The following is a 20,358-nucleotide window of genomic DNA, read 5'->3' on the forward strand; positions in this document are numbered from 1 at the left end:
GTGAAGGACACAATAACAAAGATCTACCTTTTCACCCCTCTCCCTCGCTCTCCTTGTCCATCTCTTAGTCTCTCTGCCTGTCTCTCTCGGTCCCTGTGCAACCAATCAGTCTTGTGGTAATTGCTGTTGGATTACAGGGATTTTGCTGTCCGCTCCTAGCGATTAACATTGGAACAAATAAAATGCCCTTATATCCCTCCACATTGACTGAATAAAGAATAGAGCCACAGTCACTCACTATCGCAACGAACACACAAACTCTGCCATCACAGAATATCCTCAATCGCAAATTCCATCACAAAGTTAACATCTATTGAATCGCATTTCTGGTGCGTGTATGGCGGTGTGATACAGGCGTGATTTTCTACCTGTTTGTTCTTGTTTGATCCTCAAATGCATATCGGCTGGAGATAAAGTAGCGGATGTTGGGGTGTGATCTCGGCTGAGGACAGTGGTGGCCATGACAGATTAGGACTGGCTGTGGAGGATAATGGAAAACAGCAGAACTGAGGAACATGCACACAAACACACACTGACAAAACATGTGCACATTCACCACAGAGGCAACAAACAAGTTCCAGTGCCTGGTGCTTATCTCGCTCTACTCCTGTACACACAGAGAAATGGCAACAGCGAACACTGGCACAGTTCCTTTTACCTCCCTTACAAACATAATTTATCACCAGCAGGAGTCTCCTCTGTGTGTGTGCGCGTGTAGACGGTGCCCTGATCCAGTGCCACCCTAACCTTATTAAGAAACAAACTGGTGACAACAGAGAAAAATGTTCTTCCTAACCCCTGTGGGTAAAATTGGCAACACAGTCAACTGTCCCTCAGTGTCTGTCCTTTAACTCACGTCTCTAAAGAGTAAACACGCAAAAGCACACAGTCAAAGGGGGTCCAAGAAGATTCCTGCTGAGAATAAAGACAAAGTTCCCATTTGTCTTCATGTCACCTCCCTTCCCGACCTCATCTTTTGCCTACAACATTGTTTTCTACCGTAAACAGTTCACAGTAACCAACAACACATAAAAAAAACCAGACGGATTATCAATCAAAGCAGCTTTAATTCACTTTTCATTAACAGTTTTTCAAAAACACTGGAGTTATATTTCCTCATCTTTTTTAGCACAAGAGGAGTTTACAAACAAATCATTCCAAGGAGTAAAAAGGTTTCTGGTCTACAGCACATGAGCACAATTTACACCCATTCCTTGCTGTAATGTCTTGCAATACTCGAGCGCGCGTGGCTCAGGGTAGAAGAAGGACACTCTGTCGGTCTCTCTCTGCAGCTTCCTCCTCTTCCTTTTGTTCCTGGCTGACACCGACCCTGCAAGTCCAAATCCGCTGATCAAAGGCAGAACATCATACATATACAACACACAAATAGCAGGCAATGGATAAACAACAGATGTGCCTGGCCTTTAGTCTGATGAAGAGTTTACGGATTTTACTCGGTGACAGCTGAACACAATCGCTGAAAGTGCTTTTTGTGTATCATTAGTCATCACCAAAGTGAGATGAGGCAGAATTTAACAAAGTCTGAAACAAAATGAGTCACTTGTAAATCTATGCAGTTTTATATTTTGATACTTATTTTAACAATTATATGCCAGCATATAGATTTATGGCCACATGAGAGAGAATAAGAATGATAAAGGGGAGGCAACAGGGGTGATGGAGGACAATGAGAGGGCAATGACGACACTGAAAACACAAAGAGGAAATCCACAGGACTGCAACTGCAGGCCCTGCTTACATTTTACTGAGGCATTGAAGAGAAGAATCTCCTCCCTTTGCACTCAGCTATGACGAGCCTAAATTTACTTGAGAGTCAGAAAGACAGCAGGCATATCAGTGCCGTCGACACCACCCACAGGTCTTGACACCTCTGTCAGAAGAAGGGTTGCTCCATGGGTGTCAGAGAGCTGAAGTGGTGGCCTGGCCTTTACTCTAAAATCTTTGTCTTCTGGACATTCCGCCATTATCAAGCAACGACAAGCAGTGGCTATCCGCAGACGTCACAAATTAAAATTAGAATAGTGCTCCATGTCTAGATAAGATTTATTAGAATTGAAATGTTGCTTTGATTTGAGTTTCAGTCATTATCACTCTGCCATTCTTTGATTGTTGAAATCATAGACAAAGTCAAGCTGAACTGTGGATTTTAGTCGACTTGACAAAAAAAAAAAACACTAAAATACACACACACACACACACACATACATATATAAAATATGTTTGCATCACAACCTGCAGCTGTTGTGATAAGACCAAAATATGTCAAATTTATCTACGAATCAAGAACTCCGAAGCGGTCCAAAACTGACTTACATGATGAACAGTTAAAGTGGATATGAGGCCAGGTCACAACAGACATACATATAGAGGATGCACATATATTGTACCATAGAATGTGCATCTATTATTACTGGAACATTTTTTTAAAAACACGCTGCCTATATTTTACAGGTTCAATACAGGACTAAACTAAGAAGCCACAGAAGTTGTCCTGATTAAACTGTTAGTCTGTAATTAGTGTTGTGAAACAAACTCACAACCATGTGACAACTAATTTGCATAAAAAGTTCCCCAAAGCCCCATGTTTTTGAGGTCAAAATGTCAAAATGATCAAAAACTGCACATTGAGAGGGAAAGTGACAACAATCACAAATTTGGTGTAACTATAACAGATGCCTATACAAGTACAAATATGATACCATATCGCTAAGTCAAAGTAATGAGTTTAAAGATGTCCGTGTGTGTGTGTGTGTGTGTGTGTGTGTGTGTGTGTGTGTGTGTGTGTGTGTGTGCGCGTGTACCTTAGTATGTAAGAAGCTGTTTTGGGAGCTCTCGCTATTGTATGTTTTAATCTGTTTGTTATACATTTAAATATGATGTTCACAGAGTCCTTCACAGCGCAAGGCCTCTGGCGCAGATTATGTTCGCTACATGCACATACTTAAAATATCAAAAACACACAAACGCATTAACCCACACACTCAGTTTCTGATATACAAGAAGAACACATTGGCACACTCTGTTTCACTCTTTTCACACACATATACACATTAAACAGCACATTAAGGCCTGATACCCAACATGCTGTCAAAGCTAAAGTCATTGTGCTGGCTAACGATCCATTACATACTCTCTATATCTGACAGAGAGAGGGATTGATGGAGCGCAAAAAAAACGAGGGATTACCCCCCATTGTGACAACTGGAATTGTAGGGGAGTGTGGGGAAGCGTCGGGGTGAGAAAGTAATGGATTACATGCTGATCATGGAGAAAAGACTGAATGAAAACAGGAATTCACATGGCTACATGCTCAGATTCTCACAGGGCAGAAACTTGAATTTGAATTTCAGGAACTATAAGCAGTGACCAAAGATGGCAGCTTTGAATTTTAAAGGACATGGAAATGTCAGCTTTTGATGTTATTATTTTCAGATCCATTATTAATAACACAATTGGCTCATTAAGATGGGACAATCTGGCGATCCAATGGCTGTAGTCCAACGACTAAGGGCTTCTAGGGCCAGTATTTCTGGGCTTCACATGTAGATAAGAGATACATGAATACTCAAAAACACATACAGTGTGTGAATAAACATTCCTCTTCTATGTAATGGTCACTGTTTGAATGCAAATGTTGACAAATGTTCAATTCTACTACAAACAGAACACTTGCACTATTTTGATGCCAAAATGTGTCTCCCTTGCATACATTTCAATTCATATTCATATGCAGATACATGTGTGTAAAGAATAAGGATGAGGTGATGTATGATCTGCTGCTGCAGGAATGTGATCAGGTTTTGGGTGCGTTGTTACCCACCGCATGAGACAATGACTCCCATTCTCACTTCCACCATTTGCCATATCCAATACCAGAGCATGGGTCCCTGTAGATATTCAAAGGTAGATATTTAACAAGATGTATGATTAAAGCATTATTTAAAAACAATTTCCCTTTCATCATAATGTGCAAATGATAGGTCACAGACCTGTCCGTCTGTGCAAATGTGTGTCTGTACCCTTTGCCGTGACTCTTAGTTCCTGCTCCAGACCATGTAGCACATGTGCTTTTGTGTCAATGTCCACGTCAGGGTCCTCACAGCCTGTCTGGTCCACCTTACAGATGTCCATTATCTCTTGGGTCGCTTGGGAAAATGGACGAAAAGCTGAGCAAAACTCTGAGTCCAATGTGAGATGAGACAGGGAAGCAGGTAGAGGAGGAGAGGGGGAATGAAAGAAGCAGGGAGAGGTGGGCACAGATGGAGATCTTGGATTTGTCCTTGGTTGATTAGACAGAATTGGTGTGGACTTGCCAGGCAGTTTAGATCCTGGTTGTGAAAAAAAGAGACAAGTTGAACATTCATAAATGAAAAAGTAGAGAAACTTATTAGGGCACATAAGGATATATCCCTGTTTCCAAAAAAGTTCAGACCGGAACAAAAAAGATTGGATATTTCAGCTATGTAATGCTAGAAAAAAGGAATGATGGTGGAACATATCATAGCTACTTAAGTTACCTGCCAACAGCTCAGTAACATGACGGGGGTAGGAAAAAGTAAAGATAAGGTAGGATTCACCAATCTCTGAAAATTATGCAAAAAAAACTGCAAAGAATTTGGAAATTCCATCAACTAAATAAAATACCACAAAAAAAAAATAAAAAATATGTTGAGAATGAGGAGAAATCTCTCTGAAAGCTAGTGCAGCCCGGCTATGGCCTTCAGGCTCTCAGGGGACACTTTGTAAAAAAAAAAGGGACATAATTCATTGGTGGAAATCCCTGCATGGGCTCAGGAACCTTTCTGAAGATCACTGACAGTGAACTAAGCTGCTGTAGCCACAAAAACAAGTTAAAACTCAACTATTCAAAGAAAAAAAAGTCTATTCTGAGTGTTACTTGCTGATAAAGGATATCTACTAAAAACACGATACATTATGAAATAAAAAATAGAACAAAGAAGCCCTCAAACCACTGAGCAGCTGAAAACTCAGATCAAGCCAGAATGGGGAAACGCTTTCCTTTTCCTCCATTCCAAAATGCATACAGCGTGTTACTAAAAGAAGAAGTGATGCAACAGAGTGGCAAATGTGGCTCTCATTTTACAAACTTTTTACAAAATACTGCTGCCATCAAACTCAAATGAGTACATGTTTACCGAAAAAGCCTCAGTTTAAATATTTGATAGGCTGTCTTTGTGCTCGTTCCAATTAAAAACTACAGTTTAAAGGATTAGCAAACCCCATTTTTCTGCTTTTGACCTTTTTGGACACAATGCTGTTTGATGAATACAGCGATGGACATAAGGCCATAAGTTAAGGCCTATTTCATGAAAGCACACACAGAAGGTGTGTCTAAGAAAGCAATAAGAGGAGATGTAGAGGAAGAAAGGAAAATGTAGAGGGAATCTCTGCTCTGGAGTCGAGGTAAGAAGGTGAGAGATACAAAAATGATCACAACAGTCAGTGGAATGACTGGTGTCTCATCCCACTCCACTGCGAGCCACATCAAATTGAATCAGATTGAACATCCATCCCCACCTGCTCACTGTAAATTACATTGAGGTCCCCACTGAGAAGCTGTGATGGTGTCGGTGAGCATGTGTGTGTCTGCAGCACACTGATTCCTCATGTTGCTTGCTGTCTAACCAGTTTCAGCTCCAGTGTTAAATCTTTGAGTCTTTCAATCTTTCATTGTCTCCTCGGCCCTCCCTCTCTGTGCCTCTCTGTCTTTAAGCTGGCACAGAACCTCCACTTAGTGCCTCACAACCACCTGCACTGTCAAACTAAGCAGGATGGCAGGAACAATGCAGTGCAGTGCAGCGCTGCAAACACGTGGACACACACGTACATCTGGACTCGATTACTTCATTTTGGAACATTTAATCAGATTTCATTTATTGATCAAGTCATTTGCCTGGTTTAAAATGTATTAAACCTAAAATGTGCATGCAGTGTACATCTGATCCCTCTATAAACTGAAGTCATATTAAGATGCAACGAGAGACAAATTATACAAACATTGTGATTTGTCACATGAAAAAGATGCTTAAGTGTCAAGTGAGAAAAGAAAAGAAACTAACTGCTGAGAAGAGTTTCTTACTTGAAAACAGGCTCCTAAGCGAACAGCTATTTTAAGGCATTCATTAATGGCACAGGGGAGCATAAGCGCAGATGTTTTTTGTGAAGCGTCTTATAGTGTGATGACAGACAGCACACTGACTTCTCTGATTAAGGCAACTTGCCAAAAAGCTTCACCGATACAAATAAAAATACAGGAAACACATTAAGCACTCGTGTCAATTTGATTGTGTAATTAATGTCAAAAAAAAAAATCAAACGTACGAATGAGTGATTCAACATTCTGTAAAGCTATTCAATGCAGCACACTATTTGCTACAGCACTGAAACTTTGGATGAATGGACTCAGGCGGCAAATGAAACGTCAAAATAAAGAATACCGTAAACGTGTAAAAATGTGAGTTTGTCAACAGAAGAAACAGCTAGAATTTATGGGCCAGACGTCATCGAAAGGGCTGAAGAGTTTGACAGTGCACATAAGATAATAAGAAAGAATAAGAAATGTCATTATTGAAATGCATTTATTTACAGTAAACTTTGGAGGAGGGAAAAAGTAGTCCAGCTCTGAGAACTGATTGGCACCAGGGGGGTATTAGATATCACAGTGAGAAACCGATTACCTTCTTGCTTCTCAAGTGTCTGTTTTGCAAGTATATGAATGAGAGAGAGGGAGTGTGTGTGTGTGTGTGTGTGTGTCTGTTTCAGCACAATCAGATTACAGTGTTTCTTGGCAAAGAAAGTGATGATAGGACATATTCTTGGACCAATTTCTCCACCTGCATGTGTTTGTGCTCAGCATGTGCGTACACACAGGACACGTGTGCCAGTTTGTGCCTGAGAGTGATACTGTATAATCTCTTTAAGAAACCTGCTTACTCAGTGCCAAGAAAGTTTGGCTGTAACAGGAGTCTGAAGTATTAATTGTGTATGAAATTGAGTTCTGTGTGTTGGAGAGTAAAGTGGTAACAGGCAGAGCTCAGTGTGCCTGGTAGAATTTACGAGGACTTGACAAATACATGAAAGAGGTATTTACCAGATGTTCCTGATATTTCTTCTCTCCTGGTGGAATGGAGATGAGTTCCCAGTGGCTGTGTGTGGCTGTCCTTCATTGTTCTGAAAAGCAGGTGCTCCTTAGTGCAACTTCTGGGGCTGCTGCTTGGACCACAACTCTGTGACACTAAAAAAGTGGCAGTAAAAGTAAGACGGGGCAAACAAAAACTCACCAGTACCACTCATAAAGTCATATTATTCTGATTTTTATCACCTGACAATGACTGCATTGCTTCTAAGATTAGATTCACTACATCAACAATATGAGCAATGGTAAAAATACATCTTTAAACACAATGCAGGTCCAATTTTATTTCCAATGACTGACTCATTCCTCCACAGCACAGAGGATATCGGGGTTGCAAAAGTTTTGTTTGATGTTCACAAAAGCTTTTATTTGCTGTATTGTGCAGGATTGTTACCTTTCTATTTATAAAACCTGCAAAGTTACTGGAGACCAGTTAGGCAGCATACTTGACCAGATAGTAGCTCTCAGTATTCATCTGGTGTATTTTCATGGTCTTTCAAAAAAAAAATACATAAATAAATAAACCTAACATGGCAATTTCGTGCCAGGGAGCAAGTTTGCACTGCTGTGACTGTCTCAGAAACCCAGATTCCCACTGATGACCCCAGTGCCAAGTCTTAGGCACTTGTGTTGCAGGGAATTTCCACTTTGGAGCATGTGATGTAAATACACTCTTTATACAGTATTTTCTGTTGTGGTTGTCCATATGAGATATTATCTACTTGTAAACAATGGAACTATTGGGATACAGCACTTGGATTTTTCAAGTGTTATCACACAGAGGTGTACTTATTTCTGTTGAAGATGGTAAAGGCCTGGAAACACTAAATTCAAGGCAAATACTGTAAACAATTTGCAGAGAACAGTTTTACATTGCGTTTCAAATGCATACCATCACTTTTTCCACTTCCACATTGCTCTGTTGTGCTTCACATGCTTTAAAAAAAAGTAGTTGGAATACACGGATACAGGATAAATGAAATCCAAAGACACAGAGCAAGCAATGTCACGCTGCTACTGGTTGAATGCATAGCCAGTAAGTGGAAGTAGCAATGCATTTGCTTTGCTATCAAGCTCCCACAGTTTGTGTCTTTTGTATTGGCTCGAACACAAGGGAAGACTTTTTGGCTATGATTGCATATGAATGCACACAGAATGCTAAGCTGAGATGGAACACGTTATGTTATTCTCTTTCAAGGTTATTCATTTATCTATTAAAGCAACTAAAACTAAAAAAAAAAAAGTAAGACGGTTTTTGCTCAGAAAAGTACTATAAATGTCAGAGTCAATGTGGTAATAACAACATGTAATCACATTTCACAACACCTCCACAAAACAAGACTTTAGATTGAAACTGTGTCTCCATAAAAACAAGCTAAGCCGTGGTCTCTAAGGTGATTTAAAACACTGGTCCATGCTAACAGTGCATTGACAAATTACTCAACTACCATCAGGAGAAGCAAAGGTCACAGAACTGTAGAGGACACATCCCATCAATACACTGAAAATTCCCAGTTTAGACTGAAAATACTAACCCGATCAAATATTTTAATTTAAGAAAATTTAGTAATTACATGGATACAGTCATTTAGTTCCTCAGTTAGCAACAGCATTGTACCAAACCAGTATAACTAAACAAGCCTGTTCAGCCGATCCTGACAGCTGCAAAGCAATTAATGCCGTTTTCTTCTTTCTCTCCTGTGGTCAGACAGTTAATTACTGCTATTGACTGGATGGAAAATCTCCTATCTTGTCTAAAAAGGCTAAAACAGAGGAAAAGATGTGTACTGTAAACCAGCTTCCAAAAGTAAAAATATATATCATAACATATCTTGGTAATACTGTGCATCTACATTGCTTTTTTTTTCTGTAAAAGCTCTCTTTTTGCCTATTCTTCATCAGCATTCCAGCACAAAACCTATTGCTAGTTATGGCTTCTTGTATCTTCTCTCACACTGTCCCTATGTTGCTGTCTCTTAGGTGAATCTCTTGCTTTTTTTTTTTTTTGTTGTTGGACTGCACGCACATGTGACAATAACTGCACACTAACAAGCTCATATCCTGACCAACGATGAGACAGGGAGTAAATTAAAAAGAACGGTTGAAAGAATAGTGATGGAGACATTAAAAAAAAAAAGAGAAAAGTAGAGGAGACCAATGAAGGGACAACTATGTGTGGAGTGTTGTCAAGGTGATATTCCTTGTCTGTAACCTTTCTCTGTGATTATCTTTGGAGCTTTAACGATGGTGACAGAGACAGTACCGGATTTAGAGTGGCTGACTCCATGGTGAGAAGAAGGTGGCGTGTCCTTGTGGGAGTCTCTCTCGGTCAAACTCATTCATTTCATATAAACATGACAGCAAAACCGAAATGCTGGGCTTTAACTGTTCTTGAAGGAAAAGGTTAATGGGTCGTTTTGTTTGCAATTCATCTTTAACGGTAACTACTGCTCGAAATGTAACTGAACAGCCTCAGACAAGAGAAAAAAGTGGAATAAGTGCCACTATGTTGGATAAACCGCGGTGCCAGGAGAAACCTCCATTAAGAAAACAGCCATGTCTAAAAGTATGAGCTATAACACCAACATAAACAACAGCTTCTTCAACAGCCACAGCGTGATTTATGAAACATTTTTAAACCCCCTCATTACAACAGTATATGTCGGCAAAGAGAAGGCGAGACCTCACAATAAAAGAAAAGTGGAGAGGCAAACAAATCCAAAACCTTGAAATTGAATGTCTATGTATTTCCATGAGGGCAAAGGTTAGTGATGGATGATAATAGGAGCTATATAAATTAAACTACCAGTATTATAAATAATAATAATCATTTTCATTTATAATCATAAACAATTTTCCTTGCATTTTCTGGATAATAGTGAGTGAAACTTCCTCGTTATTGTTTCATTTTCTGCAAAAACATCAAATCTGATGCAGCCTTTTCAGTATGTCAGTTTTTAAATGAATCACCCATCCGATGTATTACATCCATTTAATAGAGACATGTTGTAGATGGACTAAAATGAAGCAGGATAAAAGCAGACAGATGTTCTAAGGAGGAAAACATCCTTTGGTAAGACAGTATTCACAACATGAACTCTCCAGCTCAGTGACTCAATCATTTCTCACACCCACTTGCTTGTCACCTGCTTTGTCTGCTCTTTTTACTTTTTGTGGATATTTGTCATCTATAATTTCATGTAAAACCTTAGATTGTGCTGCCATAAATCATGTCTTCCATCTACCGTTTGTATTCTATGTGTTAACTTTGTTTTCTCATTCATTACAGTTTTGAACCCTTTTGTTGTTTGTTTTATCCTTTATGACTTTGAGGTTGTGCCTGCACATTAGCCAGGGCCACTGCCAGAGGCATTAACCTTTTGTATCATGTGTCCATGTGTACGTTCATCTGTTCCAGTCATGTGAACACAAAATCTCAGCAATGTCTGGAGGGAATTTCCTTCAATTTGGCTAAAATGCCAACTCGAACAAACGGATTAGGGTTAGGCAGTGTGAGGTCACACTGACCTCACAAAAACACTTTTGTCCACAACTCGAGAATTCGTGTCGCAAAATGTCATACAAACATCTACAAGGATAAAATGCAGTGACGACATTTCATATTCCAACGACAAGCTTCACTGTGACATCAATGTTTTGGGAAAACATTTTTCTTTCCATTATTCACCTCCATAACGGAGCAGAAGAAGAGATGGGTGGAGACTGCAACTTGACTGCTTTGTGGATACATAAAAAGGCAAGGGGGTGATTGTAGGGTTTTACCATTGTTTTATCGGCTAATTTAACATCTGGCCTAAGGACGACAGGGGTATATCAGCATTTCAGTCGACACTACAACATATACAGAGCCTCTGACAAATGGGCCCTGCCTGAAAAACAAACAACACACAAACTGGACCGTGTTTTCACAGCCCATATATTCAACCTAAAAGGACTCCTTTCGAAAGTTAAATTGAATTAAAATAAATTGGGATCTACATGCAGAAGACAGGCACTTTTCCAGTTTCCTGTAAACAAAAATCAAGGCAAAAATGGGAGTGTTATCTGTGAGTGAGGCCTTTTGATGAAATTTGTAAATTTGTTTTGGGGATCGGGGAAGCATGTAAGTCTGTCTCGGTCTATGTGTGCCTGTTTTACAGAGAATTTAGGCACTAAATACGGTCATAAAGAAGGATGATGGTTCAGAAGAACGTTAAGACAAAGAAACACATCTACACACATCACAAAAAGCACATCAGAGAGAAAAGCTCCCATCGGACCCACAGATAGTAAATTGTCCGTGTTGTCTCCCTCATCTCTCGTTTTTTTTTTGTTTTGTTTTTTTTTTCCCACCAAGCAGCTACCGCTCCTCTGGGTTTAAAACTCATTTTCATGTCTCATGTAAGCACTACATTTTTACATATTTGTTCAAAATCCTATTATGATGTCATTGTGATATGAATAGCTCTTGCAAATTGGATAGTATTTTCAGGAAAAAGTTGGACGCAGAGGTAATCTTCCCAATCTAATCTCTTGAAGCACAAAAACAGCAGTGACACATTCTGATGTGTAGCTTATAGAAAAACATGGTCCAGATTGACAAAACTCAATAAAACTAAAGCATAAATATTCACACACACACCCATACAGTTTCCCTCTTTAACCAACCTGTTGGGTCGGAGTCAATCACTGAAGACTGACATATGAGAAGCTGTTCACGGCGTACATGTTCTGATGAGCCGAGGTGATCAGTATTAGTGTCCAAACCTAGAGGCAATAACCCATCCAGATCACAGAACTGCTCTGATCCAGGCCCAGCACTCTGTTTGTGCTTCACCTAAGGGGATATGGAAACAGATGGAGGGACAGAGTAGAAGGAGGGATGGGAGGAAGACGGTGGAATAAAAAATGAAAGCAGTGAGAAAAACAGGTCATGTTGGGACGAGACAGAGAGATGATACACAAAGGGATGTGGCAAGGAAGGAAAATAGCAAATAAAGAGATGATGGAGGGAGGTGATGAGGGCGCAGTAGGGAAAGGTGCATCACAGGAATGAAAAACATGAACATGAAAACACAGTGAATAAAATAGAGTAGAGGAAAAACAAGTCTGGTCTCAAAACTTATTTTTATTTTCACTGCAACACAATCATTTCATAGGGTAACAAGTTTAAAGTCATTTTAACTTTTGTGAAGTCAAGTAAGCGTGTTCATTTCCTATTTTTCATGAGTAAAGTGTGAAAATGTATATAAATGATACTGTCTTATACAGAAGAATATTTTCCTCGCCCCTCGTTTCTTTTGTTTCCATTTGATGAATTGATTTTTAATTAACCCCTGGAGCTGGTGAGAGCATCTCACAATGGTGTGGTGTGTTAGCTGTTGCCTCCATGCAAGTGTCCTCCTGTGATACAAAAGTGAAGTAAGAAAGCTCTGCTTAGTTTAGATACGATCTGATACATTAGCATGCTAGCCTTGCAACACACTGCAGATGGGCTGGGAGAATATAGGCGAGAGAGGCATGTGGGAATAGTACTGCTCAGAGCAAGGAAGAAGCAAGGATGGGGAAAAGCAAGAGGAAGAAAGGGTGACAGATAAACAAAGAAGGAGCAAAAGACCAGCGATGCTGCATCAGTAAAAAAAAAAAAGATTTCTTTCTGCAAACCAATATCACTACAAGCAGGATACAGCAGTTCACTAGATATCTTACTTACAGTGTTAAGGTAACACAAAAAGGAGAAAGGGCGCAGGAAACAGGATATGAAGAGACACAAAAAGATGGATCAAATGAAAGAGGGAGAGAAAGAAACTGTCAGAGGACAAAAGATGAACAGAGCTGTGGTCTAAAGAGGGAGACATGAAAAAAAAAAAGCTGTATCTAATCATTCCAGGAGCAGTTCGATTCAGGTCCAGAGGCCCCAGATTACCACCATCCTGACAATCATGAACATCATTTTGTTCCAGCTTTTTAATAAAGCACTAACCCCTTATTTCTCTTTTCCATTCCTCTGCCACACTATAAAGGGTCCACATTATCAAATGGCTGAAAATAGTTCCTTTTTAATTCACTCTTTCTTGCACCTTTGACACCACAGATTAATATACAGTATATCTGAGCAATAGATGAACCGTTTAAATTAATTAATTTTACATCTAATTGATCAGGTCACCAACAAATAAAAACCCAAGCTGTAAGTGACTGAAGTCCTCTATGCAGTGATTATGTATTGTGTGATGAACTTCTAATACCTGCCAATGTGTTCATTTTATTACCTCCCATGGCATATTACTAAGACAAACCTGAGTGTCAGCATTAATTAATTCTTACATAAATGGTTTAATATGAATTGTTTTTCATCAAAGTAATAGCTTTGTAAAGGCACTAGCTTTATCAAATCAGTGAGCTTATACAAGAAAGTCTATTTTCTAGACATGAGGTACTGTCACTGATTAGTGATGCTGGATTAGTGATGCCTCTGCATCAAAAACTTACACGTAAGAAAGAAAGGTTGAAAATAACACTATATTCTGGATTCAGTTTACTAGGCTCATGTTCCTCAGCTTTAAAACAAAATCTCTTTTCTATCGATTCCCACTCATCGAAATGGCAACCACTTCCAACACATACAGCCCATTGCAAGCATATTATTGCTTTAGTACAAGATAACTGAACTTCACAGGGGTAATACAACTTCCTAGCTAAGAACCTAATGCACATAGGAATGTAGAAATATGTTACCATGGCTGATTCTGAATGTTGTTCTGGCTCATTAGTCTGCAAATCTTGCTCAGTTTCTGCCTCTGCAGGGTCAAATGAATCGTCCAGACGAGACAATGCAGGATTGCATTTTTCACTCCATAAATGTCCTTGCATCTGTGCTTCGTCACCAGAAGAGTTTCCTTCATGTGGAGTCAGACCCAGGCTATCACTGGACATTTCCTCTCCACTGTCTTCGTGAAACACACACACACACACACACCATTTTAGGACAAATAAAAGTCTATGCTTTAGGTTCCTCTTCAAAATGCATAATTATTTTCCAAAATAAAACTGAATTTGTGTGGTTCAAAAAGTGAGGGACTTTCAAGGTGAGCAGTAAAGACACACTGCCTCTCCTTGCTTATCACGCTTTGAACCAGTGGAGCAGCATTTTCATCTCTAACATCCAAGAAAAACCGTATCACATGATGCGAGTGTCCTTGACACTGCAAAGCTCTAATAAGCTGATAAGGTTGGCATTCAGTCGTCTCACTGGTCAAAGAGCTGTCAAAAGCAGTGGTAGTGAAGGATAGAAATTATGAAGAACGGCACAGATATGATGGATGAACAGAGAAACACAGGTGACCGAGTGAAGTAAGTAGAGCCAAGATAAGGTAGGGGGCGAGATTTGGAAATGTTGTGAAAGAATATGCCTTTTTTTGTTATTTTAAACTGCCAACACTGCTTACTAAAGTTATGCTCTATGTGCTACGTTTTAGCATAACTTTTACTACCGGTATTTTCCCTGAGAAAATACACTCAGCAAACAACCTACAAACACACATCTATAAAACAGGAAAATAATGCACAAACAAAGAGAAACAAATGGAACACGCCCATCACATAATACTGTTGAACATAGAAAATATTTGGCTGGCTCAAAATGTAGATCTAGAGTAGCAGTCACAAAACACCCAAGGCTGTTATTATTAAAGAGTGATTAGGTTAATGTCTCAACTGGTACAGGCTTTTGAAATAGATATTACAAGGAGAAATCTTAGTTATAACCTTGTGTCATCTGAAGTCCTGTTAGTAGGATAAGACTGAACATAGTGAATAAGTCTTTGATCTTCAGTCAAAAGTGTAGACAAGCACAATATCCAATTAAGCTTTTGTGTCGTTAACTGACCAACCAATTAAATGTTCGGTTTAGTTTTGGTGGGGAAACGTACAGCGTGGAAGCGCTTGGAAAAATAAGAGGCCACAGGTCATTTGGTAGAAATATCCTCAAATAAATGGTATGTTTTTCCCAAACTATCCAGCCTTTTTGGAGCTGAACATAATGCTCTAAATCTTGCAAAGTTTATTTTTTTTGGCACTCTGTGTGGGTGTGCAGCACAAAGCTGCAGGTATATATATATAAAAAAGATGAAAGCGAGATAATGTGTATGTGTGTCAACACCAAATAAATTCAGGGTCATTCTTTACAATGTAATTACTTTCCTGTCTGTTATAGCGTTAGGTCAGGTATTCACTTCAAACGTAACTTTAATCGATTTTGATAAATAGAAAAAGAACACATTTTATAGTTGGGTCTAAATTAGCTTTGACAGCCCAGGGGAATGAAAGGAAGCCATTACTCTAAGAACCACAAACCTTTTATTAATAGAAACTGTGAATTTTGTTCAAATTGTAGCACAACAAAGCCTTTTTTTTGGAATCCACAAACAGCACTATATCTTTTATTTGTTGTTTGTTTGTTAAACTGCCCCCCCCTCCTTTTCTTATTTTGTATTCAAAATCTCTTTACCCAGAAATCGCTGTCCAATTTCTGGGAGTCCGATTGTGTTCTTTTCTTTCGTGTTTCTGATTTATTTGGGAAAAACAGACTTTACAATTTAAGTATTTTATACGGAACAATGGTAACAGTGTAAGCTATGGCTGTTCTGGGAGCTGGGCATATCGAGCATATAGCATCTTTTCCATTCAACCAGATTTTAGCTGCAAGATTCAGTTAATTGCTGACAGATTTATCTATAGTACAATAACTCTATTATCATTATTAGCTTAAAAGAATATTTCTAACCCTTATTAAACTGGCCACTTGGAGACTAATTCTCGTGCACAGCACTTACACATTCTAATTTCAACCTTGCCAGTGGGTAAACTTATGCCAAAGCCCCACTTTGTGGCCTGAGAGCAGTTCACTGCATGCAGCATAAATTGACACTGGTGTTTGATTACTGAGAATGGCGGAAAAAAAAAAAGGTAATTTGTCCAGGTTGTTAATTACATTATAGTTAAGAGCTTGGTTTTATATTCTTGATGACAAGGAGCAGGAATGCCGTGTAATCTAATTACCGTCATTGCTGCCAAGTGAGTACACAGATGTGGAGTTTAAGCCCAACTCTCACTACCATCACAGAGCAATTGAGAGTTTATAGGGAGGCAAATAGCCACACTTAAACTCCAAAAGAAGAACAAAACCCAGATTGCATGCAAGGCAAACCCCCTTAAGACTAAACCTGAAGCCTATTAATGATTTTCACTGACAGCTTGCATACAGTAGATGTTTCAGTCTTTGCCGGTCATTATGTGTACCCTTGCCTTCACTTTGCCTTCCTAGGATTTTGTTAACATAAGAAAACTGTTTACATCAAAGCCATTACCTATAAATAGAACAACCACTTCATAGTCAAAGCAAGTAAACATGATCAGTCTAACTGACGTTCTTATCGATATCTGAACATATCTGAACTGATGCATACACACACACACACACGAACACACAGGCACACATAAAATATTACATTTCTTTTACCTACTGATAGCTCGTCACTGTCGTCAGGTTTTACTGGATTCTGGTTGACATTTATGAGACTGGATGAGAGACGACGCATACCTCGATGTGACTGAGTTGATTTCTGGTTGTCGGATATTGGGGTAGGGGACATAAAAACTGGGGCATCTTCATATTTTAAAGCTGACCTATAGCAGGAATATGCAGACAGCCCGCATGGCACGGGGCTGATTTGTGACAGAACTGGTTCCAGGGATCTCGGTGAAGGATGTCGTCTGGCAGATGACAAAGTGTGCATGAGTTGATTTTCTGATAGAAGAAACTCTGAGGCACATGTGGAATCTTGGGATTGCTGTGGGGAGATCAGATTCCCGCTTGATGCTCCAAAAAGCTTCTGGGAAAATATTGGTTCTCCTAATAACTGAGGGGACTGGGGCTGTTCTGACATGACAGGTGAGTCCGAGTCTTTTTGTAACAGGGCTGAGTGGTAAACCTTGGGTAATAAGGTTGACTCAGTAGAGCTTGATAGTGAAACTGTGAAGGTAGACCTAAGGGAAAAGGATACTGATGGAGAGCGGGAAAGATCTTCTTGTGGGTCTGCTGACCTGTTACCCTCCAAAGCTGAAGAATCAGGCAAAAGAGGGGAGTGAGAAGATTTGGGGATCTCAGACTGTGAATATGGTAATGGGGATGAATATTGTGGTGCTCCACAGATAGCCCTTGACTTGTTGATAGTGGAAGAGCTAATGGACATAGGTGAAGTTGTTATCTTGACGGATTTCTTTGAAGTTGCAAGATTCTCAGCAGTGGGATAAGTTGATGCCTTACTTCTAGAAGACAATGCTGTGCAAAAGAGACAGATATGCAAATAATTTTAAGTGTAAGGCTTGATTTGTTATGAAAAACATTTTTTTTTTTCAGAAATGATCATTAGAAATATCAATCATCATTACGTGTGGATTATTTTACAACTTTAGACTGCCAACTACCGCTACAGGCACGATTTACCTGATCTAAATCCTTGAGGCCACATTCACCGACTTAATGGGATACCGCACTGAATCAAAGCTTCTTAATATTCATCTGATAAGATTTATTTTGATATCAAATACATTTTTCTTTCAGTTAGCTTTTTTATAGGCTTTAAATGAAGCATGTTACATAATTTAGAGTTTTGGCAAATCTGCAGTGTGACACCACACTGTCACTTCACACATCAAACAAATCACCATCATCCATCTTTTCCTCGTGATCAACTGCATCATGACAGATGCCATGCTTACACGGCAAAACAGTCAAATCAATATTCCAAGGGCCTAGTAGCACATGCATGGGGTTCATTTCCTGATAAGAATGCAGTTATCAACAACAAAAATAATAAAAAGGGATATAAGTTTTCCATTTAAAAAAATGAAGCTTTAACACTCCAAACTACATAGAAATTAAGCTCAAACCAATCAACATCACAAGTGCTTTGTGTACCAAAATCCCAACAGAAAGCACTCCACTTTCACTTATCTTTTTATAACACGCAGCTTACCTTTGACTGAGTGTTCTGGCTGTGAAGTCTGACACTTAGATGAATGGAGCTTCCTGGCTGATTTGGACTGTACCGATGTGCCAGACTGTGTGGATGGTTGTGATGTACTAGCTGAGGACTGGACTGCTCTGGAGGACCCACTACTGCCCACAGCTGTTTTGGATGCCAGTGTTAATTCTCTCCTACGGATCTGCTGAACAGGCGGTGTCCTGTGTGGAAAATACAGCACTTTGTGAGTGAGCCCATCGTCACCTCTTAATGGCCAAGTATAACTGTGAAACTTAAAATTAGCATCAAATCAGTGAAAGACTGAGAACATTATCATCAGTGCTACTTTTAATATTGAAGAAAAAAATATGTTAATTCATACTTGCACTGCTGTTTATCCAAAACACCTCTGAGTCAGGTGTTTTTTCACTTTAAAAACATTACTATTTATTAGTCAACATGCATACAGGAATGTGAGCTGATGATTGGAATCAGCTTCTCAAAGAAGCAAAAAGTGAATTCAATCCAGTGGACACCAGTTTAGCAGCTGCTGGGTTGTTCTCTCATAGATCTCAGCAGCTAAACCTTTCTTTGCGTACTTAGCCTTTATGATTTATCTGTGAATTTGCCTCCCAGTAGAAACCAATACTGAAACCAGGGTTATGAGTTTAAATACTATTTGATGAGTTTGTTGAGAACACTCATGTACTGTATGTATACGACGGCACTGAAATATTGTTGCATTGCAAGTGTTTAGAATCAACAACACCTCATTGTCTTTTCTTTTTAGTTATTGTTCAAATTCTTTCGGTATATGTGAGGATTCAGAAGATGAGGTCCTTATGCTGTTTTGTGAATGATCAGTTTTCTGGATTTTCTGTAGAATTCTGCTGTCTGTGGGTGAGGTGTATGGAAACCAGCTGTCTAAGTTAAACCTGGGACTTGTGTGGCAGGCATATATCAGGTAAATGCTGAAAGTAAAGTTTTTTTTTACGTTGTTGCTGTTACCCAAGGCATTTTAACCCAAATAGCTGCACTTTGTATAAGACACAGTCACAGAGGACATTTAACCAAAAGTAAACTCCGAAGCAAAGTGAATGGATGGCATGTCCAATCTTGCGCTGAGCCCAGTTTGGCGCAGCACAGATCACTTCTCAGGTCACACAACACGCAGACATGAAAGGATAGGAAAGTGGGGTGTGGCATTCAGTGCATCAAATGGCCCTTTCAGACCGAATACAACATGCACTGTGCCTGTAGCTGGGTTCAGAGCACTGGTCTCTGATGACAGAGCAAAACAGTTTGAGTTTTCAGAACTTCAAGCAGGTCATTTTGTTGTTAGCAGGCAGAGAGGTTCTGGTTTGTGTGCATTATACATGTTGCCAACATGGAAGATGCATCAGTCCCAAAAAATAAGCAAAGCACTATCACTTTCCCGGATAAAAAGAAGAGTGTCCTTAATGTCCAAATCTGTAGAACTGTGTTGTTCTCTCAGACTGCAGTCCAATGCTGACAGGAGAGAACAATGCAAAGTTGTGTCAGAGTTCACGCACACAAAACAGTTTTTCCTGCATTGCTGCCTTCTGCGCCTGGATGAATGCCTCCCGTTTACTGCCTGTGCAAGTATTTGTCACTGCATGCTGCATTGAGCTTTGAATGCTGCACATCGTGAGCTCCCTGAGCTGTCTCCCATGTTGAGTGTGCACTGCCTTTGATGCGGCAACAAACTATAATTTCACAGCACAAGCTACTGAAATTAATGGGTTTCAGAGCACAGCGGTCACCGCATTTGGTCTGAAAGCAAGTGAAAGCAGTTGAGGTACAGCAGTAGCGAGATAGATCTGAACATTCACCTGATGAAACCCTGTATTCTAGCAGCCAACACAAGCAACAACAACTTAAGATAAATGCAGTGACATTGAGGAATTTTTCCACCACATCTTAGCCACAACACAAGAGATTAAATACAATCACTGCATCAGTTAAATTATTTATTCCTACAGATTCCCAATGAGCTTTACGATTGAGTGTTGGCTGTAATGATGAGAAACAGGACAAACACTGGAGCTATCGTAACAGACACAAACTAGACACTATATTACAGAGATCTGAGAAAAGGATTGAGATGCTGTTTAAAATGTATAGAAAGACTGT

General features: G+C 39.5%; 1 protein-coding gene across 1 annotated transcript; it reads right to left on the reverse strand.

The window, feature by feature from the left end:
- Positions 1 to 1,128: 1,128 nt before the first annotated feature.
- On the reverse strand, positions 1,129 to 14,192 carry LOC140313777 (uncharacterized). The gene is made up of 6 exons (XM_072391758.1): positions 13,916 to 14,192; positions 11,846 to 12,014; positions 7,133 to 7,276; positions 4,041 to 4,349; positions 3,842 to 3,908; positions 1,129 to 1,330 (listed from the first exon to the last, which is right to left on the reverse strand). Exons 1-6 carry the CDS (start codon positions 14,111 to 14,113, stop codon positions 1,252 to 1,254), a joined length of 966 nt encoding a protein of 321 aa, XP_072247859.1. The 5' UTR covers positions 14,114 to 14,192; the 3' UTR covers positions 1,129 to 1,251.
- Positions 14,193 to 20,358: the final 6,166 nt, after the last annotated feature.

The sequence above is a fragment of the Leuresthes tenuis genome, unplaced genomic scaffold (genome assembly GCF_036924035.1).
Source record: "Leuresthes tenuis unplaced genomic scaffold, fLeuTen1.0.hap1 SCAF_9, whole genome shotgun sequence".
Classification (NCBI taxonomy): Eukaryota; Metazoa; Chordata; class Actinopteri; order Atheriniformes; family Atherinopsidae; genus Leuresthes; species Leuresthes tenuis.

What these genes read in the sequence shown, in the direction of transcription:
- LOC140313777 (XM_072391758.1), bottom strand. Translation starts at nt 14,113, where the DNA reads ATGTCCAGTGATAGCCTGGGTCTGACTCCACATGAAGGAAACTCTTCT. An exon ending in AACATTCAGAATCAGCCATG is followed by an intron (nt 12,015 to 13,915) that starts GTAACATATTTC and finishes ATATCCCCTTAG; the next exon opens with GTGAAGCACAAACAGAGTGC. An exon ending in GGGAGTCATTGTCTCATGCG is followed by an intron (nt 1,331 to 3,841) that starts GTGGGTAACAAC and finishes TTGGACTTGCAG; the next exon opens with GGTCGGTGTCAGCCAGGAAC.